General features: G+C 57.1%; 2 protein-coding genes across 2 annotated transcripts; one reads left to right on the top strand and one right to left on the bottom strand.

Annotated features, from left to right (window-relative positions):
• Positions 1-107: 107 nt before the first annotated feature.
• PHF13 (PHD finger protein 13) lies at positions 108-8,074 on the bottom strand. Its single transcript, XM_044237046.1, has 4 exons — positions 7,723-8,074; positions 5,116-5,217; positions 3,350-3,884; positions 108-2,764 (listed from the first exon to the last, which is right to left on the bottom strand). The coding sequence occupies exons 1-4, from the start codon at positions 7,759-7,761 to the stop codon at positions 2,538-2,540; spliced, it is 903 nt and encodes a 300-aa protein (XP_044092981.1). The 5' UTR covers positions 7,762-8,074; the 3' UTR covers positions 108-2,537.
• Positions 8,075-14,583: 6,509 nt separating this feature from the next.
• On the top strand, positions 14,584-26,593 carry KLHL21 (kelch like family member 21). Its single transcript, XM_044237045.1, has 4 exons — positions 14,584-15,607; positions 17,709-18,114; positions 22,210-22,282; positions 23,358-26,593. The coding sequence occupies exons 1-4, from the start codon at positions 14,587-14,589 to the stop codon at positions 23,649-23,651; spliced, it is 1,794 nt and encodes a 597-aa protein (XP_044092980.1). The 5' UTR covers positions 14,584-14,586; the 3' UTR covers positions 23,652-26,593.
• The last annotated feature ends 576 nt before the right edge of the window (positions 26,594-27,169 follow it).

Genomic DNA, 27,169 nt, shown 5'->3' with positions numbered 1-27,169 from the left:
GGACTTGACCTCCCCATCTCCATGTCATCATGGTTTGGGAGAGCTGATGACGGGAGCAGAGACACCACTGTCCTCCCCCAGAGAAAACAAACAACTGAAGCTAGGCATGAACCTCAAAGTAGCAATATATTTATTTACAAAATATACAGTTTCACAGAAACAGCTTCGCTTTATACACATAAACTTTATAATTACACAGAACCATGTAAACGATGTTAAGTGTCTGGCCTGGCCAATGCCAATGTGAGGGGCTTACTCTTGGGGTGACAGCTTTCCCTCCCCTCACTTCATTAGCCACCAACCAGGAGCCCCTAGATGGGCCACGCCTAATTTGCATAAAGCTGATTGCAGCTGCCCAGCTCAAGCTAACACAAAACCAAGGTGTCCTGACTTCCTAGACACCACCCACAGGGATAGATACGTCTGTTAAAAGAACAAAAAGGAAATGGAGGAAACAGATCGAAATGACTATCAAGCACCTTCCAGAGGCGTCACCAGGCATGGAACGTTCTAAGAGCAATACAGCAATCGCCAGGCCTGGCAGTTCCACTCTAAAACCACACGTATTTTTAAATGCACTTTTAAAACTTCGTGGAGTTTTTTTTTTTAAAAGAAAAACACTTTGGAACTTTGGCTATTATCGTGGTGAAGACACTGGACAGGCAATGTCAAGGGGCAGATCTTTGGCAAATTCCTCTCCAACTTTTCCTGGACGTTTGCCCTCATCAGAGCCAGACAGCTGTCTGGGGAGAAAGTGGTTTCTAAGCCTGCTTCTTACTACTCTTCTCTACAGCAGAACTTCTCCCTTGGGGATCTTCACGATCAACTGGGTTTCAGAAACTACTTCTCTCTATTTCTGTGTTAATATAAGCAACAGAATTAAAAACAAAACAAAAAAACAAAAAGCAGCTGGCTGGCGAAGGATGAACAATACTAGCGCAGAACACGGGCTCTGGTCAGCCAATTTGAGTTCAAGCCCCTTTGTGCCTCGGGGAGAGAAAGGGAACAGAGTCCCCCAGCACGAGGGTGCCACATGAAGACCCCAGCGGGGAGGCTGGGGGTCCGCCCTGCTATAAATAAGTATGACCAACTTGGGCATTCTTCCCTTTTCGTGCTTCAGAAGAAACCATGTGTATGGAAACACACCCATCCACTTACCAAAAAATAAAAAATAAAAACAAAAACGATTTTGAGAAGAGTATTTCAACTGCTAAAGAGCACTGTCAACTTCGGAGAAAGTGGGAGCCTTCTTGTCCCTGCAGGCCCCAGAGCCTCCAGCGCCGCAGGGTCCACGGCCCTCGGACAGAGCCCTATGGGCGCTGCAGGCAAACTTCCTGGCTTCTCCAGGCTGGCCTGCCCAGGAGCCTCCCCAGTCCAGGGTCCCAGTTCAGATCTAAAGAAGTCTGCACGGCTCAGTGGTATACTCCTGGAGGCCAATGTTACCATATCGCTCACTCACCAATTTCAAACCAAAAAACAAAACGAAACGAAAAAGCTTTCAAATTCTGACCGTGCCCCGTGAGACCAGCAGGCCAGCCTGTGTGAGGGCATCCTAAGAATCGACCACAGGAGAGGCTTTCCCCTCGAGTCTTCTCTACCTCGTGATGCAGAGGAACGCTGTTCCCGTGACGGCTTAACTCTTACGTTGCTACTGGAACAAAGTGAGGGAAAGAGAGGACAGACTCCAGGTGCCCTCTTGCTTGAAAACAGCTCGCCTGGGCACCCCTAGGACCTCACACACCAACTGGGAAGGGCACCCCAGCAGAAATCTGCCAATACTTTTGGCTATATCGTGCAAAAAGACAGGTTTTTTACATCGTGCAAAACAGGAAACTGAGTTATGAACACGGGCCACCTCAACCCCCCAGCCAACCCCTTTTCCGCCAAGAAGCGGCCCCATACTGTCCCTTTGAACAAACAGAAGGAAACCTAGGGATCACGAGCTAGCCACCGCCCCAGGGTTCCTCTCACAGTGAGACCAGACGACTCCAGCTGGGAGCCTGCGGGGACGGACAGGTAGCAGCCAAGGCAGGGAGAGGGCAGGCCACGAAGGTAGGGGCAGCTCGATGGTTGCTGTACAGACACTTACGGTCAAAGACTTACACTTGAGAAAAAGCTTACACGTATGGCTGTTCGTTAACAGGCCTGGGAAACTGAACATCTCCTCTCCCAAGACAGCGGAAGCAGGAAAACAACACTGGTTCCAACCGGCGGGAGCTTGTTCACCACGACAGTAAGAATCCACAACTACCGCCGCCCTCACCTGCCGGCGAGCCGAACCCACTGGACTCGGGTGGTGAGGCCGCCTCCACTGCAGAGAACGCAGCTCTAGCAGCAGCTTTGGCCAACGAGGATTTTATTCAGTCACTGGCTATGTACAGGTCATACCTTGGACAGCCTGTCCTTTGGCTTAGGCACCTGAACGGCAGGGGTCTGCCCGCACCAGAGCTGAGAGTTCTGTGCTCAACTAAGAGAGGGGCCAAAAGGCCCCTCGTCCTTTCTGATTCCTCGCCCACGCTCTGCTCGCTCACCAACAGTCAGTCCAGAAACAGTTTCCGCGAGCCCATCCGGGAGCGGTTGGAGCGGCGGATGTCAAACTTGGAGTCCCGGCACTTTTGGCAGACGAACACTTCCGGAACGTTGGACTTCCGAACCTTCGCGCAGGACAGGTGGATCCAGGTGTGGCACTCGTTGCACTCTATCATAGGGCGGCCGGCAAACGGCTTCATGCAGAAGCAGGTGACGAGGTCCCAGGAGTCGTCATCTGCAGGGACACACACGCGGGTGAAGAGGAGCGAAAACGCTTCCTGCGCCCCCTGCCCAGCGGGATCCCTCCCCCCAGCCCAGGCGGGGACAGGGCCGAGCAGCGGAGCCGCAGTGAAGCCTGACCCTCAACACACGCACACTCGAGGGCAGGCCGCGGAGTCTGGACTCTGGACCGTGTGCGGCGCCCCCAGGAACTAGCCGTGAGACGTTTACTGGGAGGCTGTATGTATTTTCATTTTTTTTGCTTAAGATTTTATTTGTCAGAAAGAGCGAGCACAAGCAGGCAGAGCGGCAGCAGAATGTGGGACTCGATCCCAGGACGCTGGGATCATAACCTGAGCCATAGGCAGCCGCTTAACCGACTGAGCCACCCGGGCGTCCCTGTACTTTCATATTTTAAGGCCTGTCCCAGAACCTCAGCTGTTTCTGGCCGCCATCACCCCCTTCCTAAACACCTCGGTGTCCACCTTCGGATACCTGCCTCCCTAGGGGCAGGGGGCACACTCTGCTGTCACCCTCCAGGGAAGGGACCACTCTTCGGGCCCCCAGCCCCGGGCACGGCAGCCCGTCAGGGGCCACTCACCTGAGTCCACCATGATGTCCTCGTCATTGCCGGTGCTGTCCTCGTCCCGGAACACCACCTGCTTTCCCTGCCGGACAATAGTCCGTTTCCCTTCAGTTTTTATTTCTTTGACCTGATCAGGCGACACAGTGATACAAGACCCGCTGGAAGGGGTGTCGGAGTCCCAGCCTGAGCAGGGCTCACCGGGGGCCTGGGGGATATCCTGCAGGGCAGGACTCGTGGGGGTCTCCACGTAGGGGTCAGCGGCTTCCAGCTTCAACAGGCTCCCCATGTACCCCTCCTTCACAGGCACGTCGCTGTCCCTTCGCTTCCTCTTCTTCTTCTTCTTCAGCTTGTCTGTCTTCTTTCTGTCCAGCAGGAAGTTACTGGGCTTGGCCCGCTGCAAGAGGCTGGGCTGCAGGTGGCTGAAGCAGCGGTCGGAGACCGGCAGGGGCACTGCGGACGCAATGTCAGTGAAGCCAGCATCCCAGCCGTCGCTGTCAATGGTGCCAGCGGTGCTGTTGGCAGGGCTGGGGCTGCTCCTCAGAGGGAGTTCCTGAAAGGACAGAAGCACAGGTAGCCGGGGTCGAGCGGTGTGCCCAGTCCCCGCAACGAGCAGAGCTTCCCCGGGTGCGCCCCCAGCCCACCGACAAGGGCTATCAGAACCGTAACCTTCTCGGTTCTCTAAGGGGTGCTCTTTTGGAATGGTGTCCTGAGTACTTTACCACGACCTTCCAGATAGAATGCTAACCCACCAGGAGGAAAACCCTCCTTTGCTGAGCCCTCGGCCCCTGTCCCAGAGCCAGGAACTCATTCGATGCCCTCTAACCCTCTAGAAAGCTGCCAAGAATACCATCTCCTACTCCCTTACCTTTCCCAGACTATAAAATCTCCCTTCCATTTGCCCTCCCCCCAAGGGGTGTATTTTTTTTAATTAAATGAATTTAAATTAGTTTTGAGAATTCCTGACACTCTTTCTAAAAACTGCAGAGATCCCCAAATACTACAAAATCAAACTACGTAATTACTGCCCCAAAGCAGGGAGCTAAATCCCTACAGTTCCTTCACAGCATTCAAGCATTTTATTTGCAAAGAGTGGCGACATTCTGCGTGGCACAAAGGAAGCATTTACCCACGCACACAGCAAACAGAAAAGATAAGCCAGTGCCCAGGTTTGGTCTCTTCGAAATACCAGATTCCTTTCTTGTCAGCCCTGAACAAGACAAGGTTGAGCACCGTGACAACAGCGGTTCTCAGTTCTACCCATTATCTAGCACGGGGAAAAAAAAAATCCCTTAAAACATGGGATTTGGAAAAAAAAAAAAAACAAAAACATGGGATTTGGGCCACAAGTCCCCAAGATTCTCTAATACGATGCACAGAGCAAGCAGCCAGCTGCTCACCAGGAAGGACAATGTGGACCCTAACCACCCGCGGCACCCCAGGCCTGTGCCCCAGCGTCCTCATCTGTAAAATGGGGATGGAGAACAGCACCCGTCCCAGATGTTGTAATACACTTCCCGGCCACTGCAGGCCCTCAGTAAGCCCTGGAGATTCAGGGCAGATGGCCATCATACATGTCACCTGCAAACCAACACTCAGAAGTTTAGTAAATCCTTTCTAGACAAGCCCGCCTGTTCCATCCGACTTTTAGGAACCACCTGCCAGGCTGGGCTGTTTTCAAGAAAGGCTTCTGCCTGGCAGCTGTCTGGCGTCCCCCCACACGACCCCTCCCAGGCCCCCACCCGGCCACTGGTTTCACGGCCAGCAGAAGCACATAGATTTACCTCCTTTGGGTAAGGAATGTAGCCAGCATAGGCCAAGACAAAGGTGCAGAATTTGTTGAAATCCTCCACAGTCCTGCGCCTCTTGTAACTGGGGGAGCACTCCTGTTAGCGGGCGAGAAGACGGGGTGCATGTGAGAGGAGGCACTTGCAGGTGGAATCCAGAAACAAAACTAAGCCAGCTGGAGCTTTTATCGTCAGCCACTCGAAAACACACAGCTACATTTACAAACACTCTCAGAAACAAGATAAGGTAGGTTTGGGTCAAGAAATAACACTGCACTCAGAAGGCTGAAAGAGGGGTATTGTGATGTTCCGCCGAGCATGCTGGGAAACCGGGCAGGAGATAAAAACACGTGCAAGAGTCTACTTCTTAGTGGCATTTTCCAACATTATCATGGTCTGCAGACCTATCAGGAGCTCTAACAACTACTTTTTTGCTACAGATTTTCCATTTTGAAAACAAAGTCCAGCTGCAGCTGTAACCAAGGTATCTTTTTAAAGACTTATTTATTTACTCGACACAGAGAGCGCACAAGCAGAGGGGCAGGTGGAGGGAGAGGGAAAAGCAGGCTCCTGATGGGGGGCTCCATCCCAGGACCCCCGGATCATGGCCTGAGCTGAAGGCAGCTGCTTAACCCACTGAGCCACCTGTGCGCCCCTGAAATCAAAGTATTTTAAGTGATTTCGGAAGTCAACTGCCCCTGATCCTACAAAGCTCACTCCCGCCTGACCCCTCCCCAGCCAGGGCTGCAGGCGGACCCCCTCCTCCTAGCACTTCCTGCTTCTCCCTCCCCTGCTGCAGCATTTCTGGTTTCAGAAAATAAACTCTGATTTATTCTGATTCAGAAAATAAACCAGAAATGCTCAGGCTGGGTTTACTTGCACCTTGAAAATGAAATACGAGGGGTCTGGCTTGTGTCCTGCCTCCATTCAATCTAGAAACGCCCTCAACAAGAAGGGTTTCTCTTCTGAGGAAGAGCCGCTCTGGGAGAAAGAACCCTTATTTGCTACAAGCAAAACAACTCTGATTTATTCGGGCTTATTGGACTAGCGTATTTACCGAGGTCTCCTTTACGCACTTCAGCACCCACCCCAACCCCATCCTTACGTGCTCAGCTACCATTTCCAGGGCCCAGGGTCCCTCTACCCCCAAGGACAAACGCGGGACAGGAAACTGGGGGGTGGGTTCCTGGACCCAGCCCAGCCCCTTCCCAGGACCGAAGGCAGAGAAAGCGGCGGGCACCCGGCGTGCTGCCCGCAGCTCTCCTTCCAAGGGCCCCACTTCTTATTCTCTCCACTAGGTTCTAGCCGACCACCTCCGCCTCCCACCCCCGGCCGCACGGACCCCGGGGGGCGCGCAGGTTGGCGGAGCACCCGCCTCGGAGCGGCCCCGGCATTTCCTGCGCCGGAGAGACCCTGCCCCCACCCCCGGGAAGAACTGACCGCCCGCGCTCCGGCCGCGGCGGGAGGGCCGCAGCCCTCGGCCCTCAAACTCTCGGGGAGAACTTTTATTTCGGCGGGGAACACGCACAAGTGGGTCGGGGGCCTGGACGCCGACCGCAAGGCGGTGACGCCCGCGGGCCCAGGGCGGAGGGACCTGCGCCGCCCCCGCCCCGCCCGCCTCGCCGCCTTTAGGAAAAGCAGATGGCGGTGCGGCCCCCTCCCCGCCCTCCGCGGAAGCCGCCCCCCGCCGACACTCGGCCCCGGAAGGTGCGGGGCCCATCCCGCGGGGGAGGGGACGCGGGAAGCCGGGCGGGATCCGGGGTCCGGAGCTGGTGGGCCCCGCGAACCGCCGAGGCGGCAGCGCGGCGGGCGAACGCGCCCGGCGCCGCCTCCCCCACCCCGCCTGCTGCTGGACCCGCACCCCGGCCCCGCGGGCCTCGGGAGGGAGAGGGCACCGAGGCGGGGGCGCCGGAGGGGCCGCCCGGGAGAACCGAGGGCCGATCCCCGGAAGGAGGGGGAGCCGGGGCGGGGCGAAAGAGCCCGCGGCCGGGGGGCGGGGGCCTCGGAGGGGGAGGAGAGCGAGCGGAGGGTGGGGGGCTCGACTCGGGTGTTTGCGGGGGTGGGGACCCGGCAGGACAAGGCCCCCCCGGCTCCGAAGGGGGCGGGGGCCGCGCGGGAGTCAGGGGGCGGGGCGCGGACTACCGGGCCCGGGGGATTAAGGGAGCAGGCGGGGGCGCGCGGAGCGGAGTCCCCGTCCGAGGAGAACCGCGAGCCCCTCCGGGAAGGGGGAGGGGGCTCCTAAGAGAAGCGGGAACGCGAGGCGGCGGCGGCTGGGACTGAGTCCCCGGGGGCGGGGAAAGAGTAAGCCTAGTCGGCGGGGAGGGGCCGGGGGCTTAAGACGGGTCCCGGGGCTACGCGAGGCCGGGGAGGGGTGGGCGCGGCGGCCCGAGGGAAGGGGCGCCGGGAAGACGCGGACGCCCGCGATAGGGACGCCGAAGCGAGGGCCGGCAGGGAGGGTGGGGGGCGGGGTTGGGCGCCCAAGGGGGCGACGAGGGAAGGTTGGGGGAGGGGAGGGCGGCGCTCGGCCAGCGGGGGTCCGGCTTTGGGGAGCGCAGGACTGGAGTCGAGATGGTCAGGGGCGGTCGGGACGCAGCCCTCACTCACCTCCGGGTGGAAGGCGGCGGCGCAAGAGTCGGAGTCCATGTTCAGGGTGGGGGGCGGCGGCTACGGGAGTGCAGGGGCCCGGGATGCGGGCGCCGGGCCACCGAGCCGCTCAGGGCTGGGGGCTCCGGCGGCCGCGCAGAGCGAGGGCGGACCCGCGAGGGGTCGCCCCGGCTGGAGATGATGAGGGGGCTCGGCACGCTGCGTCCCGGGCTCAGTGCTCCCGGGCCGGCAGCTCCACGGCCGAGCAGAGTTGGCGATGCAGCTCCTGCGGCCGGCGCGGTGGGAGAGGCGGGAGAGTCGCTGCGGGGGGCGGCGGCGGCGGCGGCGAGCGGGAACCCGACCCGCTCCCCGACCTGACGCCCAGTTCGGCTCGTGTCTCGGGAGGGAGGGCGGGAGAGGCGCGAGGGCTGTCGGGAAATGTAGTCTGTGGGCGACGGGAAGCCGAAGGCGCGGGGGTGGACGCGGAGCATTGTGGGAGTAGTAGTCCCAGCTCCGCTTCTGTGGCGCACAAAGGCCGCCTCGCGGACTCCAGCCCCCATAGAGCTCCGCGGCGGCTGCCCGGTTTGTGGGGGCGGTGTCTCCGGGACCAGAGGCTGCCGGAGCGGGGGAGGTGCGGAGGCTCGCGCTGGCTCTGCGGTGGGGGAGGGGCGGCGCGAGCGGTAGCGCCGCGGTCTCCGCGGGGGCGAGGGGAGGGGGTTGCTGCGGCGGGTGGGGGCGGGGCTGACGGCCTTGGTCGAGGAGGGCGGCGGCGGCGGCGGCTGCCGTCTCCTTTTGGACTTGGGGGTTCGTGCTCCTTTGTGGGGCCGTCGTCGCCGCGGCGGGGGCGACGGGCGCTGACGTCGCGGCCGCCCCCTGGGCTCGGACCCGGCGGGGCCACCTTGTTTTCGCGGCCGGGGTATTCTGGCCGGCTCCTCCGGGCCCGGGGGTCCTGGGACGGCGGGAGCGAGGATCTCCCGGTGTCTGTAGGACCCGCGTGGGGGTGTCGAGGATCGGCGTTTCTGAAAACTGTGCCGGGGTTACCGGGGTTTGGGAGATGTTGGTCTTACATTCGCTTTCCCCCTCTCTCCTCTGTCTGATCTTGGGACCACCCTGCTTTCTTACTTTCCCTGGATCGCCGGCGTCTTCCGCCCGGGGTTACAGCGGCGGGGTGAGGGGAAGCGCGGCTCAGGCATCTGGTACCGACTGGCTTCACTGGTAGTTGACGGAGTCGGCGGTGCTCGCTCGCTGGGCCTGCGGGGCTCCCAAGTTCCCGCACCGAAGGCCGACGACTGGCCGCCGGCTGGGAGGTGGTCGGCTCCGCGGAAGCCCCGGGGCAGGCCGGGCGGCCGAACCTCCGAGAGCCGTTCGACGGGAGGAAAAGTCCGCGGGTGATTCAGTGCAGGTTGGGCAGCTCCGAAGACAAAGGAACCGCGTTAACGAGGAGGGACGTAAAATTGTAAATTCGAGTCAGAAAACTGACCCCCGGACCTGCTAAATCAGAAGGGTGATTGGAAGAACCTGAGGGAGGGAAGCCCTCGCGGCGGCCTGCTGCCGTTTCGATTGAGACAATTCCGAACGAAACTGCTGGCGAAGGTGCTGGGTTTGTCTCAGAAGTACTTTCCTGAGCCTCGGTTTCCTAAACTTATAAAAGTTTGATCTAGTTCCTTTCTCCATAAATGGTCGTTTACTGTGGTTTCAGCAGTGCCTTCCCGGATTGGAGGGCTCCCCAGTGTGGAAACAAACTGAGGGTCTCTAGAAAGTAAGATTGAAGCCCCACTTGGCCTGTGGAAACGTCACCGACAGCTTCTTAGAGAGTGGTCACATTCAGGTCATTTAGCCTCATTTAGAATGTTACCTGATCACCTTGGCCAGAGCAAATGTCCCCAGGTCAGTCAGCATTGCCCAGGGCCGGATTATCAGGAGCAGCTTGTTTTGCCTAAATAAGAAGGGCCCCCACGAAGGGTCGTTAGTTTAAACGTGTAAATGCTGAAAAGAATATTGATTGGAGATGAAGTACAAATAAGGGACTTTTTTTTTTTTTAAGATTTTATTTATTTGAGAGACACAGAGGCAGGCAGAGAGAGGGGAGGGGAAGCAGGCTCCCCGATGAGCAGGGAGCCCAATGCGGGGCTCCATCCCAGGACCCCTGAGATCATGACCTGAGCCAAAGGCAGAGGCTTTAACCCACTGAGCCACCTGGGCGCCCCCAAATAAGGGACTTTTTTTAACTTATCATTGTTGACTATGATGTAATTTTTCACATAGTAAATACTAAGTCTCCTTCCCATTAAAGTGAAATAAAGAATTTGTTCATTATTATAATGGACTTGATGGGGGTGCCTGGGTGGCTCAGTGGGTTAAGCCTCTGCCTTGGGCTCAGGTCATGATCTCAAGGTCCTGAGATTGAACCCCATATCGGGCTCCCTGCTCAGCAGAGAACCTGCTCCCCCCGCCCCCGCCACTCCGCTCTCTCTGCCTGCCTCTCTGCCTACTTGTGATTTCTCTCTCTCTCAAATAAATAAATAAAATCTTTAAAAAAAATTAATGGACTTGATGACAAAACCCTAGAATTCGGGGATCTATATTGAATGGATATATAACCACTCAGTCACACTGAGGAAAGAACATTCCAAAACTGGGTTGTGTCATGTAACAGTGATAACTCTTGCTCAGAATAGGTATTCAATAGGTTTTCTTTTTTTTTTCTAGTTTTATTTACTTACTTGACAGAAAAAGAGACAGCACAAGCAAGGGAAGCTACAGGCAGAGTAGGGGGAGAAGCAGGCTCCCCACTGAGCAGAGAACCCCACATGGGTCTCCATCCCAGGACCCTGGGATCATGACCTGAACTACCCAGGCCTCCCACAATAGATATTTCTCGAATAAGTTTTTCATAAGTAGTTCTTAGTACACAGATGTGACCAGTACTACATGATGTAGTCTGCTTGTTTCCCTGCCTGCCACTCCAGTATTTTCATGGAGGACCTTCTTGGCCTCCTTCCATTGATTCCCCTTAGAAATTTAGCAGTTTGGAGGAGATCTAGACTTTATATGTACCATCCTATCCCTAGACTCAGGGAAGGACTAGACTACCAATAACTGACCCAGATTCAATAGCATAATATGTACACGTGGGAGAATGTAGTTGGTTTACCTAGTTTATTTCTCAGGTGTCCTGTACTACACCTGGGCTCCAAGGGACAAATTTGGAATTCAAGGATTAATGCAAGAGCATTCTCCACAGTAGCCAGATTCTCAGAGTCCGTGGTTCCTTGTTTCCTGCTTTAAAAAAAAAAAAAAAAAAAGACAGAAATCTGATGATTATAGTTCTTTGGAAAAGAAGAAAAAAAACCAACGTTCACACAGGTTGTGACAAGTTTTAAAATACTAAGAATACCATAGTTTCCCAGTAAGTAACTTGAGAATGTAGTTATTTTAATTGGGTTACCAAATATAGCTTCACCTTTCTAAATCTCACCGGCCACACTACATTCATTTGGGGAACATTCAGGAAAGATTTCTGCTTCCCATTATAACTCAGTGCTTGAGTGCAGGCATGAACATAACCAAAGGTTTGTTTTTTCCAGAAATGCTTGTTGGTGGCTCAGCTTTAATACTATGGAATTCATATGGATCATTCCCAGCAGCAATTTTCTGACTTTTTTCCACTTCTGTCCCCAGGAGAGGAAAAAGAAGTGATAATTCCAAGTCTTGTTTCAACTTTTAGTAGCTTTACCACTGTATGAATATATATATATGTATATATGTATGTGTGAATAGTTTTAAGTCATTAATAAACCATTTTTAAGCCATGTACTGTCAACTCTTTGTATAACAAGGGAAATAACTTATGCACAGAGATCTAATGAATTTGCTATGTTACCGCTCATACCGGTAAACCATAAAGATTAATAGCTAACGCTATGCCAGATACTGTTGAAATGTTTTGATCTAGAGTGTCTCCTTTACATATAATAATGCACTTAATAAATATAGTGAATACTGTAGCATTCCTTAAAGGAAATTTTACATAGAGTAAGTTCATCACAAGCCACACTTTAGGTGCTCCAGAAACAGAAAGAATCAGGGTGTACCATAGCAAAGGAGCCACAATCTCTTTTTGATGGTATCAGTGTTGAAGTTTGTGTTCCTCAATGTTCTTGGAGGGGGTAGAAAAGGATAACAGTGGCTTTTGTAAAATGATCTCTGTGCCCTCTTGTCCTGTCTGCCTAAAATTAGCATTCCAAGATCAAAACTGCAGAGTATAAATGTTTAAAATGAAATGGTACCATTATTTGTTAAATCATGTTAAATTACATTATCATAAAGTTACTCAGGCAGAGACCACTTTCCTGATTGTGGAAGAGGTAAATTTTTAAAACTTTTATGGTTTAAAGTTTAATCTTTTTTTTGTCCTTACCACCCCCAGCCCACCAGCCACCCTCTCCCCAGAAGTTTCATCTTCAAATATAAACTTTCCCCCTAAACCATGGGTCATTGACTAGCGTTAACACCTTTCTTACCAAACACTAGTGTTTTTACCATGGCTGGCTGTGGAATGACATTTGAAGAGTTTGCCGACTGTATCGATCACATGGTCCTACTTCAGTAAATGAATTTCTCACATTCCCATCTTGAACTCTTAAGGTTGATGAGTGAAAAAAGGAACAGATAGCATGCCTGGGTTAGTAGGTTCTTCAAATTTCCAAACACAGCTGATGGGGCTAAATCTGTTTCTTTATTTTCTGACCGCATTCCTTTGTTGACTTAGATATGTACCCATGGCTTCAAATGCTCCCCTTTTAGGTCCTGGATATTAATATGCCTTTTTTCTCAAAAACTGAACTTTTAATTTTATTTTAAACTTGTATTATTATTTCCTTAATACACAGAACAGAAAATACAGGCAAGCCTGTGCAAAACAAACCCCACCTGGAGAATATGTTACCTTCACAATTGTTTTGTAGGCGCAGGAACACACACAACAAACCGGGCCACACTGTGGGTAATCAGAATTTTTGCTCGACAGGACAGCGTGAATATCTTTCCATTTCAGTAAACATAGGCATCATCATCATTCATCAAACCTTCACAGTAAGGCTGATTTATTTAAGTAGTTACACGAAATAGTTGGACTCTGTTCTTCACTGCCGAAACATTTTTGATTTAGTAAAGCTTTGCTTTCCGCAAGGTGGACGTGCTCTGACCCAGAGGGACTGGAGTACTTTTCCCTGCAAACATCCCACTTCCTGGCTACTCAGACTTTCTTGTCACAAAGCCTGTGCAAGTAAGCTATTGGCGGGGCTCCTGGGCCCAGGAATGCTGCTGTGTGAACAGTCCATCTATGGGCAACAGGGCAGCTGCCTGGGTACCTGAATGTTTTCTTACTCAGGCCTGCGCTTCCCATGCCGAAATGTGGACCAGATACATTTTTATGGCAAGATGATGAGGTTCATGAGGACAAGGGAAAGCCTGTAGTTTGCATTTCAGAGACGGAATCAAAACAAGATGTCTTCTCCAAAGGTTGCACCGGCTTAGCTGGGACCAAGAAATGACAGCAAAGCCCCCCACCCCCACCCCGTGTGCCTGCCCCCCCCCACACGTGGGCGAGTGGGTGAGGTGATGCCCAGGAATGTCTGCGAGGCCCTCGGGGGGTCCGGGTGGGGGCTACTGAATAACCAAAACCCAGGTTTCTTCAGAGAAACAAAAGGACTGGAGTTGAAATAAGGGTCTTGGCTAAAGTGGGTGAAGCTTACATTAAAGAAAAACCATGGCTACGTTGAAAGTGCAGGCACTGTGTCTCCTGGAACCAAAATAAGGAAGATTCCTTTCTTCACAGTCACCTCACAAGTGACTGAGACGTTCCTGAACGCCCACACCCCTGGTTTTTAAGGCAGTCCCCTGTCTGACCTTGAACTAAAGGCACTGTCCCAGGGCCCCTCCTGTCCCCTCTCCCGGAATAGAAAAACTGTTTTCCCCGGAATTATTTACATTACTTATTCTTATAATTTTCTTATAATTACGTATTCTTATAATTTTCTGGTCCTTGAACCTTTTGTTCAGCCTCATAGTGGGTTCTTCTGAATTCTTGCCACCGCATCCTACCCTCCGCCTCGCATTTCCAGGAGAGGGGCCCAGGAGGTCCTGGGTCGAGCCTGAGCAGGCCTGGCCCCTTCTCAAGGCAGCTCTGGAGCCCGAGTCTCCGTGGATCGACAAGTAAAACTGCCCCTTGTGCGCTGACGAAAGTTAATGACCGAGTGAGTCAAGTTTGAAACTCCTGCAGGAACACAGTGGAGCGGATTCCTGGCAGCTGGCCCCGTGTCACTTATAAATGCGCCAAGAAAAAAAACTCTAAAAAGCTTATCCTTGTTCAAGCTTTGGTCCTGAATCATGGAAATCCCGTCCTCTGAAATCTGCCCAGCGGTACGGCTAACCAGCAACGCTTGGAACCAGTGGAATTCAAAACAAAACAAGAACAGGGCACTGTAGCGAGCCGCCCAGGGGCTCGGGGCCCACGCAGTGGAGAAGTCTGGCGCGAAAGGGGTGGCTCGGTTCCGGGCGTGGAGCTCGCCCCCGCTGGCTTTCGCTCCGCAGCCGGGCCCGGTGGGCCGCGGGCGGACTCTAGAGTCCCCGAGCCCGGACGGAGAGAGGACTCTAGTCGCCCGCGCGCCCGGCTCGAGCGGGGGCCCGCCGGCAGCCCCGAAAAGGCGCGGACGCGAGGCGGGCGGGCGGTGACTCAGCCGGGGCCGTGGGGCCGGCGGCGGCGCCGGGCCCGGAGGGGTTAAGTGGGCGGGGGTCCGCGGCGCCCCGCCCCTCCCCGCGCGCGCGGCGTTCTTCCCGCTGGCCCCGGCCGCGGCGCGCCCGAGTTCCCTCAGCGACGGCGCCATGGAGCGGCCGGCACCCCTGGCCGTGCTGCCCTTCTCGGACCCCGCGCACGCGCTGAGCCTGCTGCGCGGCCTGAGTCAGCTCCGCGCCGAGCGCAAGTTCCTGGACGTGACGCTGGAGGCGGCGGGCGGGCGCGACTTCCCCGCGCACCGCGCCGTGCTGGCGGCCGCCAGCCCCTACTTCCGCGCCATGTTCGCGGGGCAGCTGCGCGAGAGCCGCGCCGAGCGGGTGCGCCTGCACGGCGTGCCGCCCGACATGCTGCAGCTGCTGCTCGACTTCAGCTACACGGGCCGCGTGGCGGTGAGCGGCGACAACGCCGAGCCGCTGCTGCGAGCCGCCGACCTGCTGCAGTTCCCGGCGGTGAAGGAGGCGTGCGGCGCCTTCCTGCAGCAGCAGCTCGACCTGGCCAACTGCCTGGACATGCAGGACTTCGCCGAGGCCTTCAGCTGCGCGGGGCTGGCGAGCGCGGCGCAGCGCTTCATCCTGCGCCACGTGGGCGAGCTGGGCCCGGAGCAGCTGGAGCGCCTGCCGCTGGCGCGCCTGCTGCGCTACCTGCGCGACGACGGGCTGTGCGTCCCCAAGGAGGAGGCCGCCTACCAGCTGGCGCTTCGCTGGGTGCGCGCGGACCCGCCGCGCCGCGCCGCGCACTGGCCGCAGCTGCTCGAGGCCGTGCGCCTGCCCTTCGTGCGCCGCTTCTACCTGCTGGCGCACGTCGAGGCCGAGCCGCTGGTGGCGCGCTGCCCGCCCTGCCTGCGCCTGCTGCGCGAGGCGCGCGACTTCCAGGCGGCGCGCTACGACCGCCACGACCGCGGGCCCTGCCCCCGCATGCGCCCGCGCCCCTCCACCGGCCTCGCCGAGATCCTCGTGCTCGTGGGCGGCTGCGACCAGGACTGCGACGAGTTGGTCACCGTCGACTGCTACAACCCGCAGACGGGCCAGTGGCGCTACCTGGCCGAGTTCCCCGACCACCTGGGCGGGGGCTACAGCATCGTGGCGCTGGGCAACGACATCTACGTGACGGGTGAGGGCACTGGGGGCCCGCCGGCGGGACCCATGGTTAGCCTCCTGCGCCCCTGGGGGAGCGCATTTTCCTGCTGGAGGAACCTGTGAATCCCGGGATCGCCCCGCAGTGAGAGCGGCCCCTTCCCTCCCCCCTACCCGCCCCCCGCAGGCCAGTGGGTACACTTCTAGAACTGTTGCTTTCGACCTAGAAGACCGTTGTGTGAGTGGGGACGAGCAGCTGCTTGTGGGCTCTTTGTTGGTGGGGAGGCGGCCGAGATGACGGATGAGCCCCCTCCTTGCTCGGGAGGTGCCCCCACCCCCATGTGGTTAGCGGATACAGGGGCATTCACCCCATACAATGGGTGCTTTCTTTTTCTCCCTAAGGAATCCAGAGACAGGCAGGGGCTGGCGCTCCCTGAGACATCCGTTCTGGGCCCTGGGGATTTCTCCCGCCCAGCTGAGCCACATGCCCCCCCTGACGCACTCATTCTGTCACCAGTGACAAGGTTCCCTCAGTCTTGCACCTAGGCTGTGCGCTGGGGGTCACATGGTGTTTAGGCTGCTCCCGGCCCAGCGACTGTAAACATGGTCACATGCTAAGAGGTTTTCTTCCAGTTACTTGGCCCAAACCCCAAAACACTGCCGAGTCATGCTGGGCGGGTCCCAGCCTGCTCCAGTTCTGGGCATCTCCCACATTTTTCATTAAAGAGAAATCCCAGTTCAGACAAGGGGCTACCTCCTTCCCTGGGGTGAGGAGGGGCGGTGTCTGTGACAGCTATATAAGGAAAGAACCCAGCTCCGGAAGCCTGTTATCAGTCAGTGAACTGAGGCCGGGCCAGGCCATCAGCGCTGCTGTGCCCAGCCCGGCACATTCAGGAAAAAACCAGCTCTGAACTCTGGTGCCCCCCACCTCCGGTTGACAAGGGGAGGAATCCCGGCTTGAGGACACGCTTAGCTCTTCCTTGGCCTGCTGCTGAGTTTCAGCCTTTTCTGGAATATGCTGGAATCCGTCCCTTTCCGACCTGAGATCGGCTCTGTGTTTGGGAACTGCGCTCTCCCAGCCCATGAAAGTCTGGCCTGGTGAACTCCCTCCCAGAACTAGTTAGGCTCGCCCAGCTTCGCACACCCCTTCCATAAATGTCTCAGCCGAGCAGCTAATCCTCTGGGTTTAGACAGGTGGCTGGGTCATTCCATACAGCTGCCTGTAGGGAATTTCACGGGGGCGACAAAGCCCTTGCCAGCCGCCCCAGACAATTATTCTTTACAAGGAAGAAAGCAGGCGGAGTGCGCTTCGTAAGAGCTTTGTCTTTTAAAAAGCTCAGGGCTATGGGACGGATAGAATGTCCTGCGTCCCCTGCCCTGTGGCGCCAGCTTTGGAGACAGGCGGGTGATGTGGCCCCCAGAGTGCTTGGGGTCCCTTCACACTGTGGAAATTCTAATGTGCCGGGTAGGCCTGGTTTAGTTGATGATTATAGCCGGCCCCACTAGTGGGGCTGGAGGGTGGCGCGAGGGGTTAGCTCTTCCCTGAAAGAAACGTGGAGAGAGTGGACGTTGTACTTGTGGGCCTTGATGCATGTACCCAGACGGAGCACGTGTAGGTGATCTGCACCCGGTCAAGAACCGGAGACCCCGAGTTCCACTCGTCCTGGCACTGGCTTTTTTGGGGCGGGGGGCTGCCCAGGAAGGCGAGAATTCCTTGAACCAGTCCCTGTGCTTCTTACCCTCCTGCTTTGAGGTTCGCCAGAAGTTTTGGCCCTGAGACGGATGCCCTGGTTCAGTTGAGGTGTCCGGCAGTGTGGGGGGTGTCTAGACCGCGGTTGCGGTTTACTTAGAATTCCGGCTACAGGGCCTTTGCTTGACCCACACAGATGGAGCGGTGTCCTTACGGCCTGAAGCTCTCTTGCCCTCCTGGGCTGTGGTCAGCAGGTGCACAGCCTCCACCGCTGCATGAAGCCAGCCCCCAGCCATGGCTTTGCGGGGAGAGGAAGGATGTTTACATTGAAACCCAACAAAGTTACTTCCTCCCCTGGGAGATTCCCTCGGGGAAGTTCGCAGAGGCAGGGGCGGGTGACTCACCCCACATCGGCAGGGGCTGACCTGTCCCCTGCACGTCCTTCCAGGTGGGTCTGACGGCTCCCGGCTCTACGACTGCGTGTGGAGGTACAACTCCAGCGTGAACGAGTGGACGGAGGTGGCGCCCATGCTGAAGGCCCGCGAGTACCACAGCTCGTCCGTGCTGGACGGGCTGCTGTACGTGGTGGCCGCGGACAGCACGGAGCGCTACGACCACACCACGGACTCCTGGGAGGCCCTGCAGCCCATGACCTACCCCATGGACAACTGCTCCACCACCGCGTGCCGTGGCCGCCTCTATGCCATCGGCTCCCTGGCCGGCAAGGAGACCATGGTGATGCAGTGTTATCACCCGGACACGGACCTGTGGTCGCTGGTGGACTGTGGCCAGCTCCCGCCCTGGTCCTTCGCCCCCAAGACGGTGACTCTGAACGGACTCATGTACTTCATCAGGTGAGTCCCCGGCGGCCGGACTCTTCCCATCTTCCTCCCCAGGCCCCATGCTGAGGCCTCTCCTCCCCGTGCTCCCAATCTCCTAGATGAGGAAGCAGCCCGAGCTGGGATCCCAGGCTAGACCTTTCTAAACCTGGAGCCTTTGTTCTGACCCATTTCTCTGAACAGTTTCTGTGGGCTTCTAGGTGTTCTGAGTCAGGGGATCCAAACTGATGGAGTTAGATCTCTTGATTGACTTGATTGGTTGGTTGGTTGGTTGGTTGAGAGAACTTTCTGAGATTCCCGGAAGCTAAATACAGTGTGTTGCTTTGCCTTCTCTTCCACCTGGAGGATCCTGGTCTTGGCCCTGGTGGTTCCCACGAACCATTTATTATAAAGAAACCTGTCCCGGGGCACCTGGGTGGCTCAGTGGGTTAAAGCCTCTGCTTTCGGTTCAGGTCATGATCCCAGGGTCCTGGGATCGAGCCCTGCATCAGGCTCTCTGCTCAGCAGGGAGCCTACTTTCCTTCCTCTCTCTGTGCCTGCCTTTCTGCCTACTTGTGATCTCTTGTCTGTCAAATTTTTTAAAACACTTATTTATTTATTTATTTTAAAGAAAGAAACCTGTCCTACCTAAGAGGGATTTTGAATCTTAAAAAGTCTAAGGGAGAGCTCACTTGAGTCTTTGGGGAGGTCCTGCCTTGTCAGAGGGACCCTTTGCTCACCGAGCAGAGTCTCCCGTGCTCGGCTGCCAGTCCGAGAGCCCGGTGGGGCCTCCGCTCCAGCCCTCGACTTACAGCAACACGTGGGCCTTCGGTGCGTGTGTGCAGATTCTCTCCTGACCTGGCACGGGGGGGCCTCATGGTTCTGTGGAGCCGATGCTTTTCTCTCAGGGTCCCACGGGGAGGGACCCAGGATGGAGCAAGGCCCAGATCTACCTGGGGGACACAGGGACAGTGACAGTAGCACGTGTGAGGGCCCTGAGCTGTGCGTGGCCTGTCTCCGAGTTGATCTGTGCCTGTCTGGTGCCTGTCCAGTGCGTTGGGCGTGGCCTGTCTCCGGGTTGATCTGTGCCTGTCCGGTGCTGTCCGGTGCGATGGGCGTCGCTGGTCATCCCTGTTTCACAGGCAGCAGCCAAGGCTTCCGGGGGTAGGGGACTGACGGGATGGCGCCGGGTCTGAATGAAGGATACCCAGCCCCGGCCCTGGTGTGATGTCACTGTATCATGGTTTCCCGGGGCCGGGCTGTGTCCTTGCCAGTGTGGGGCAGAGATGAGTGGCCAGGGGTCTTGATGACCTGCCACAGCCAAATAACCTCTCCTCATGGGCCAACGGGCATCCCGGGGCTCCTGCCTGCTTCGCATAGCGTGTGTGTGTGTGTGAGCGAGAACTTACAGGTGTGTGTCCCTGCCCCTCCCTTCTTGGCCTAGAGCCTGTCTGGAAGCTTTGGGACCAGGAGGGAAGGGTAAGGTCTGGCTTGCAGTTTCATCCATCGGGAGGAAACTCCTCCATTGAGAGCCTCCGAGGAAGTATGTAAGCCTCAGCTGTAAGCCTTGTCTTGCGTTCTACGTTGCACTGGCCTTTTCTGCCCCTCCGCTCTGCTCCCCCAGACCCCTGGCTCCCTTCCCAGGCTTTCTCGGTGGGCACATCCAGAAGAGAGATGGCCCCACTTGCCACGCATCCTTGTGTGCGCTGCAAGAACGCCCCAGGATCTCTGCCAGCTTCTGTCCCGTTATAAAACATCCTCTGACCCTTCCCCTACCTCTCCCTCCCCCAAGTCAAGGTAGAAGTCTTCAGAGAGGGGGTGGGGCAGCTATAAATACTTCCCAGAGCGCCAGGACCTTGGCTTTAGCCTTTCGGTAGCGGTTCCAGCTGGGGTGCCTTTGAGAGTGTCCTCCCTGCCCTATGATCGAGAGCAAGACAGGCGCGAGGGCCAGTCTGGACACCGAGGCCCCCCTCCTCCGAGGAAGCCCCCCCCCCCCGCCCCAGTGTCTGGACACCGAGGCTCCTTCCTTCTCCACCTCCGAGCCTCTGTCAGTTACTAACATTCCCCCCCACCCATGGAAGCATTAGGGTGCCCTCCATGCCCACTATTCATTCTCCTTTGTATGGGTTCACCTAAGCCATTAGAGCCTGGGGGTGGGGGGCTCAGCTCTGCCCCAATCCCTCCCCTGGAACAGGCGGAGAGAGTGAGCAGCGGGGAAAGGCAGCCCAGTTGTCCCCCAGGGGCACAGTGTGGGCAAAGGCCAGGTCTCATTGTTTCTTAAGATTTATTTACCAATTTGACAGAGAGAGAGACAGCGAGAGAGGGAACACAGGCAGAGGGAGAGGGAGAGGGAGAAGCAGGCTTCCCGCCGAGCCCGGAGTCCGATGTGGAGCTTGATCCCAGGACCCCGGGATCATGACCTGAGCCGAAGGCAGATGCCTAACGACTGAGCCACCCGGGCACCCCTACCCAGGTCTCGTTCTGATGCACTGCAGTGTTTGTCCCAGAGCCACTGAGTTCATGAACCCCTCAGCCTAATTAGCCACGTAACGGCCTGCTCAGAATGCCACCTGTCCGGGCGGCTTCCGTCCCCAGGCCACTCTTCCAGGGGTACCCAGCACTGGGCAGGGGCCTCAGCTCCTTGCCAGCTGCCGTCCTGGGCCACTCCCTTCTCCAGTGCCCTGCCTCAGCCCCTGGGTGAGGCTCCTTGCCCGGAGTGCCCACTTCCCCGCAGGAGGAGGAGCTGGGAGCGGCCACCTCTGCTGCTAATTGTCCTCATCATGGGGACCACAAACTAGGAACGGTTTTTATATCTTGAAATGGTTGGAGGAAAAAACTCAAAGCAGAAGCGTTATTTTATGACGTGAAAAGTTGCATTAGGGCACCTGGGTGGCTCAGTTAAGCGCCTGCCTTCTGCTCAGGTCATGATCCCGGTGTCCGGGGATCGAACCCTGCGTCCGGCTCCCTGCTCAGTGGGGAGCCTGCTTCTCCCTCTCTGCCTGCTTGTGCTCTCTCTGTGTCAAATAAGTAAATAAATGAAATCTTTTAAAAAGAAAAGTTGCGCGAAATACAAATTTCTGTGTCCATAAGTAAGGTTTTTTTGGAGTACGTCCAGCCCTAGTGGCTGCTCTGTGCTTATGGCGGCGGGCAGCGTGGGGAGTTGCTACAGTCAGCTCTCCGAGGCCTAACCTGTATGCGGACTGGCCCTTCTTTTTTTTTTTTTTTAAAGTATTTTATTTATTTGACAGAGATCACAAGCAGGCAGAGAAGCAGGTAGAGAGAGAGAGAGATGGAAGCAGGCTCCCCGCTGAGCAGAGAGCCCAATGCGGGACTCGATCCCAGAATCCTGAGATCACGACCTGAGCAGAAGGCAGAGGCTTTAACCCACTGAGCCACCCAGGCGCCCCACGGACTGGCCCTTCTGCTGACCCCTGACTTGTTACTGTCACTGCCCTTTGGGGGTTAGTGTCTCTGCCTTTCAGAGCTGGGACTTTGAGATCCTTTTTTGGCGGGGATCGAGAATATGTCAAGGTTGCAGGATCCTGACCCCAAAGGGAAGGGCAGCGCTGGTACTTTGCTCCTGTGACTGTGGCTGTCCTGACGGGCATCCAGGACACAGCAGGGAACAGGAGGAGGCTGGGGGGCTGACAGCCGAGGGGAGCGCCATGGCCTAGGAGTAGTTGGGATGCATGGAGGTGGGGAGTGGGGCAGAGGATGGCCTGGCCTGGTCCTCCATGGGAGGGAGGATGAGCCCATATTGGAAGACTGAGAGGAGACGGGTGGGAAGAGTTGTGATGAGTTCATATCTGAAGCCAGCCGGGCGGGGCGGCCGTGAGGGCAGGGAGGCCACATTGGTGTAGAGCAGTGGGGAGGGTTAGGCACCAGAAGGTGCGATCTTCAGGTTTGAGAAGCAGGGTCTGTTTTTGACCTCAGAACCCAGGCCAGCTGGTGTGGGCCTGAACTTGGCCCCTGCAAACAAGGGCTAAGGTCCCACCAGCATCTGGACTGCCAGATGGCATCAAAGAAGTTCCCACAGGAGCAGGGCCTCTGTGGCTATCCTCTCCAGCTTCTCACACCCAGGGATGCTTCCTCCTGGCTCCAGAACATTCCCTCCTCTCCTCCCACCCACAGGGACGATTCTGCGGAGGTGGATGTGTATAACCCCACGAAGAATGAATGGGACAAGATCCCATCTATGAATCAGGTAAATATGCGAACGGGTTGGCCTTGGAAGCACAGGCTGGTCCTGTTTTCTGGCTAACATGTTGCCATGGTGTGTTTGGGAAATAGGCCTGGGGGGGCGGGGCCTGTGTTGAGGCCTTTTTCACAGCGTTCTCTCACTTAATAGAGGACAGGTTTTTCCCTCATTTCGTACTGTGCAGCACTGAGACCCTAAATAAATCCCAGGGTCAGACAGTTTAGCAAGTTCATCCGTGCAGAACCATATTTACTGGATGCCTGCTGTAAGTCAGAGAGTATGTGGGGAGGAACATTCCACAGAGGGACAGCAAGTGCAAAGGTCCTGGGGCTGGGTGTGCCTAGTGTGGTCTTAGAAGAAGCCTCACAGCCCAGTGTGCCTGGAACAGAGGGAACAAGGGGATAGCAGAGGGCCTGAGGTCAGACAGGAGTGACGCTGGGAAGTCCGGAAGAGAGGTGCTGAGCCCAACCCTGTGACAGGGCTGGGGGAGTGTGGCGGCTTTTGGCCATGTGGGCAGTTTCTGTAGTACCTGACAGTTGTATATACCCACCCACGTCTTCTTTTTGTCTTCCTTAAAATTTCCAAAGCTGTCCCCGTGCCTCCTCTGCATGGCAGTTGTGACAGTTGTCACAACTCACAACATTCCAGTTAGCAACTTTATGTTTAGGAAACGCAACTTTGTTTTTCCCCGTAATGACCTACCCATTATTAATGGCAGGTTTGGGAAAGGTGCGCCAGTCCAGTTTTGTGGTTCAGAGCCCAGACTTTGAGTCCAGTCCTGGCTCTGCCTCCATCAGCCATACAGGGCTATTTTCCCACCTGTGTGATGGGGACCAAGCCTGCCTCAAGCAGAGGCTGCTTTGGCCGCCTCCCAGCATCACAGGGAACAGGCATGGCCTGGGACCCCCATGGGGCCTCTTTCCTGAGCTGGGGTGTAGGAAGGATGCTAATCTGTCCTGGGAAGGGTGCAGAGGCCACCTTGCCCGTGGGTCCCGGGCACCTTCTCCATGGAGAGAGACTGGCGGGTCTCCACCCTGCCCTGGCTGCCAACCACCACTTGCCTATTCCCCTGGGCCCACAGGTGCACGTCGGGGGCAGCCTGGCTGTCCTTGGAGGGAAGCTCTACGTCTCAGGCGGTTACGACAATACGTTTGAACTCTCGGACGTGGTGGAGGCCTATGACCCAGAGACTCGGGCCTGGAGTGTCGTGGGCCGGCTCCCAGAGCCCACCTTCTGGCACGGCAGCGTCAGCATCTTCCGCCAGTTCATGCCCCAGGTGCCCCCGGGTGGCCGTGGCTTTGAGCTGGACAGCGGCAGCAGTGACACAGATGTGGCACGGCCCCGGCTGCCACAGAACCCCGACGAGCTGCACTAGCCCCGGCCTGGCCCGGGGAGGGCCTCGGCACAGGTACTATGACACGGCTGCAGCGGCGGGGGGGCGGTGAGCCCCCACCTCTGCGCACCAGGACTGCGTAGGTTCAGCAGGTGCAGCCTGGGCTCGGGCTGTGGAGTGAGCTTCGGGGTCTGACCCCGGAGACTTCCTGTGCTCGGAGAGCCTGATGCGCAGCTTCTGCGACCAGGACTGGTTGCTGATGCCCCTCCCTCGGTCCAGGAAGAGCAGCCTCCTACGGGCAAAGGTCTCTGGCTGCAGCAGGGGACTCCTCCTGCTGCCCCTGCCCCCACCTCCTTGCTCCCCCCTCAGAGAGGAGGGCCACCTGTGGGGTACAAGTCCTCCCTTGAGAGTCTGGGAGTGTCCAGGCCCGTCCTCCCCGGCCTGCAGGCTCTGCTGACCTGGGAGCATCGGGAACCAGGCTGGCGACAGCCACAGCAGGGTCCTAGACACCGTGTCCAGTGCCACACATCGCACCAGGCCAGCTCCCCGGACAGAGGGCCTCTGCCTGCCTGGCTCCATCCCCCCGTGGGGGCATCACAACAGAACACTCCTTACAGGGGTGTGTGATCCCAGTGCCGCAGGCCAGTGGGACAGGGTAGGAGGGCGGCCTCGAAGAGGGGGCCCTCGAGGGATGTGCCAGTGAACCTGGGCTGAGGCCAACGCTGGGTGTCCCCGTCTGCCCACCCCTCCAGGTGGTGTGTCCACCTGACTTGGAGACCTCTAGGACCGTCTTCCTAGGTGTATGCCGGAGAGGGCAAAAGCCCACAGGTGTCAGGTTGTAGCCTCTTACCTGGCGGCGCAGCCGGGCAGATGCTGCAGGTGCCCTCGCCCTCCCGTGGGAGCAGAGAAGCCCGCTGCTTCCAGAGGAGACCCTGGGCAGGGCAGCCGCCATGGTTGGCTGCAAGTTTTGAAACACAGTGTGGCCCTTCCTGAGAAGAAGGGGGTGGAGTTGGGGAGGGAGGCAGCAAGAAACAGTCTGGATCGACTCTTTAACATCTTCTGGAGCTGCTTCTGCAGGGCGGGGTGATGCCCCCCGCTCCTCCAGAGCCTGGGGCTTCTCCAGGAGAGGGGGGGGCCTCTGGGGAGCTCCACAGCTCAGCGGCCCCTGTTTTCCTCTTGGGAGTGACTGGTCTTCTGTCAAGGTCCCCAAGTAACCTTCAGTTGGATTTGTCTTGCTTCCAAAGAGGAGGATGTTTGCATCTCCCTCCTTAGAAACATGGAAAGCAAGTGTTCGTTGAGTTGCCATTTCTAGTGAACAAACTTGGAAATGCGTTCATCCTGGCACTGTCCCTTCCTGAGTGGCACTGAAACACTTTCATTGGCCAGAGGGCATGGGTGCTTCTGGGGAGGAAGCCCCATGGCCTCAAGAGCTTTAGGCTGGGGTCCCCCCCTCGTGCCCTGGTGGGGAGTCCTCACTATCAGACCTGCCCCAGGACCCCCAGCTGGAGCGGCTCCAGCTCACGGCCAGCCCCTCCCAGCCCCACCGTGCCCCGCCTTGTCACCTCCGCACACCCACTGTGCCCAGAAGGCGGGGTCGTGGGCCTTCCTGGGACTCCCCCGTGCCGGGCAGGCCTGGCTGTGGGATCCCTCAGGCCTGGGCTTCTTCACAGCCCAGGTGTCGCCTTCACCCCTCCTGGTAGGATTGTTGTCCTTCTCCCCCCGCGCCCCCCAAGTGTGGTCTGGCTCCGTGCTGCCCTGGCTGGGGATGCCTCTCCTCTGGCTCCAGTACCTTCCCAGCAGGCCAACCCCTTGGAGGTCATCTGTGCTCTGTAAAGCGTCTGTCCTTGGTTCCAGTGTGGGCAGAGGCTGCCCAGGCAGGACGGCTCGTCCCCGGGCAGGGGGAGGGCAGGGCTGCGCCACCCAGCACTGGCGGAGCTCTGTGCCAGCCCCTGTGGCCTGCGCCCTCGGTGTGGGGACATGTCACACGGGTAGATGCGCGTCTGCAGGACGCCCTCCCAGAGGAAGGATGCAGGCCTGGTCCTCGTGGCGCGCTCTGTGAAGGCCAGGTGGGCAGTGCAGCGTGGACATGTGCGGTGGTTGCTGGAACTGTCCCGGCCTCCTTCCAGTGGAGCTGGGCTCTGTCAAGGTCAAGGATGTCCCGCTGTCAGCAACTTACAGGGAGAGGTATCCTGTAACGCTTTTTTGTTGGGATGGGGGCACTGCACACACCTTGTTTTCCGTACAAAACCAGCCTTTGTCGACCGCACAAGAGGCACGATGAGGGCTGGTGTCCGCTCAGGCCTTTGTGTGGCCTCCGCCGCAGAAGCTCCCTCATGGCAGGGGGCCCGTCCCGGTTCCTACTCCTCTCTTTTTGGTACTTTTCTGCGATGAGCTACCACGTGACTGACCACCCCTGTGTCCAGAGGCCACTCAGATGGTGGCTGGCGTGGTGTGCACCAGTGACAGGCTCTGCGCTTATGCCAGAATCCGCAGGTCCCCTCCACCCAGACCCCGTCTTCGGTTTGCGACACCAGAGTGGGGAGGCGGCAGCCCCGGCAACACAGGTTCCAGCAGACCCCAGCGGGGGTTCCAGGGTTGGGGACGACGGCCCTCCCTGCTCCTGGTGGCACTTAGAGATGTCTGCACACTGGCTGGGGTCAGAGATGGGCCGGCTCGGGGTGGAACCGTCAGTGTTGGATGCGCAGAACTTTTGGTCTATGAGACAAATTAAGTTATGAAAATTCAGTGACTGGTATTTAATGCTGATTTGCTATAAAGTATTCTATATTTATATGATTTCAGAGACTTATGTACTAAAGGACACACCCCATTCGGTGTCCAACATCTGGTTCCAGCCCCAGGGCGTGGGGCAGATTTGCCTATTTATTTGTTCAATAAACAAAGGCCTAGGTGTCCGGGATCCTATTTAAGACAGTAGGATGCCCTCAGTATATACTTTTTGAAATAAAACTATTTCCTATACACTCGGTGTCATGGTCTTTATCCTGCTGCTGGTGTCTTGTAAACTTTGAGCAGAACCAGAGCAGTGTAAGGCTGTTGCCGTGCCAGGTGGGGGAGGGGACAGAGGTTGGGATTGCCCAGGGCTCTTAACAGTCTTGGAGCAAAGCTTCTGAGGCCCTTTCTCGTCTCAGATCATTACAGGGTAGGAAGTGGTGGGAGGAGGACGCTGAGCCCCAGACAAGCAGCACGCAGGTGCCCAAGTCCTGCCCTCACTCGCCACTCCAGAGCTGGTTTGGCCTCCCCGGCCCCCCCCTCTTGGCACTCTGTCCACCGTCTCGCTTTCCCCCACTCCTGAAGTTAGGGTCTACAGTGGGCGAACGTTGGACCTGGGCTAGGGGGAGAAGCCATGGGTCCCTTGGGCCATGAAGCCCAGAAAGCTGCCTCATGTAGACTCAAGGGAAAGGCCAAGGCCTGGGCAAGGGAAGGGAGCATCTTGAGGCCATAGTTCATCACCTCTGTAACAACTTCACCGAAGTGCCCTTGGGACCGTGCATAGCCTGGGCATCTGTGGTTGTCCCTGGATCCCAGAATATGGTCTT

This window comes from Neovison vison, chromosome 2 (genome assembly GCF_020171115.1).
Source record: "Neovison vison isolate M4711 chromosome 2, ASM_NN_V1, whole genome shotgun sequence".
NCBI lineage: Eukaryota > Metazoa > Chordata > Mammalia > Carnivora > Mustelidae > Neogale > Neogale vison.
This window is presented reverse-complemented; position numbering and strand designations above follow the sequence as displayed.

Bases quoted from the DNA above. Each gene is read 5' to 3' on its own strand.
- KLHL21 (XM_044237045.1), top strand. From the start codon at position 14,587: ATGGAGCGGCCGGCACCCCTGGCCGTGCTGCCCTTCTCGGACCCCGCG. The intron at 18,115-22,209 runs GTGAGTCCCCGG...TCCCACCCACAG, and splicing joins GGACTCATGTACTTCATCAG to GGACGATTCTGCGGAGGTGG. The intron at 22,283-23,357 runs GTAAATATGCGA...CTGGGCCCACAG, and splicing joins AGATCCCATCTATGAATCAG to GTGCACGTCGGGGGCAGCCT.
- PHF13 (XM_044237046.1), bottom strand. From the start codon at position 7,761: ATGGACTCCGACTCTTGCGCCGCCGCCTTCCACCCGGAG. The intron at 5,218-7,722 runs GTGAGTGAGGGC...GCCCGCTAACAG, and splicing joins CCGCCGCCTTCCACCCGGAG to GAGTGCTCCCCCAGTTACAA. The intron at 3,885-5,115 runs GTAAATCTATGT...CTGTCCTTTCAG, and splicing joins ACATTCCTTACCCAAAGGAG to GAACTCCCTCTGAGGAGCAG.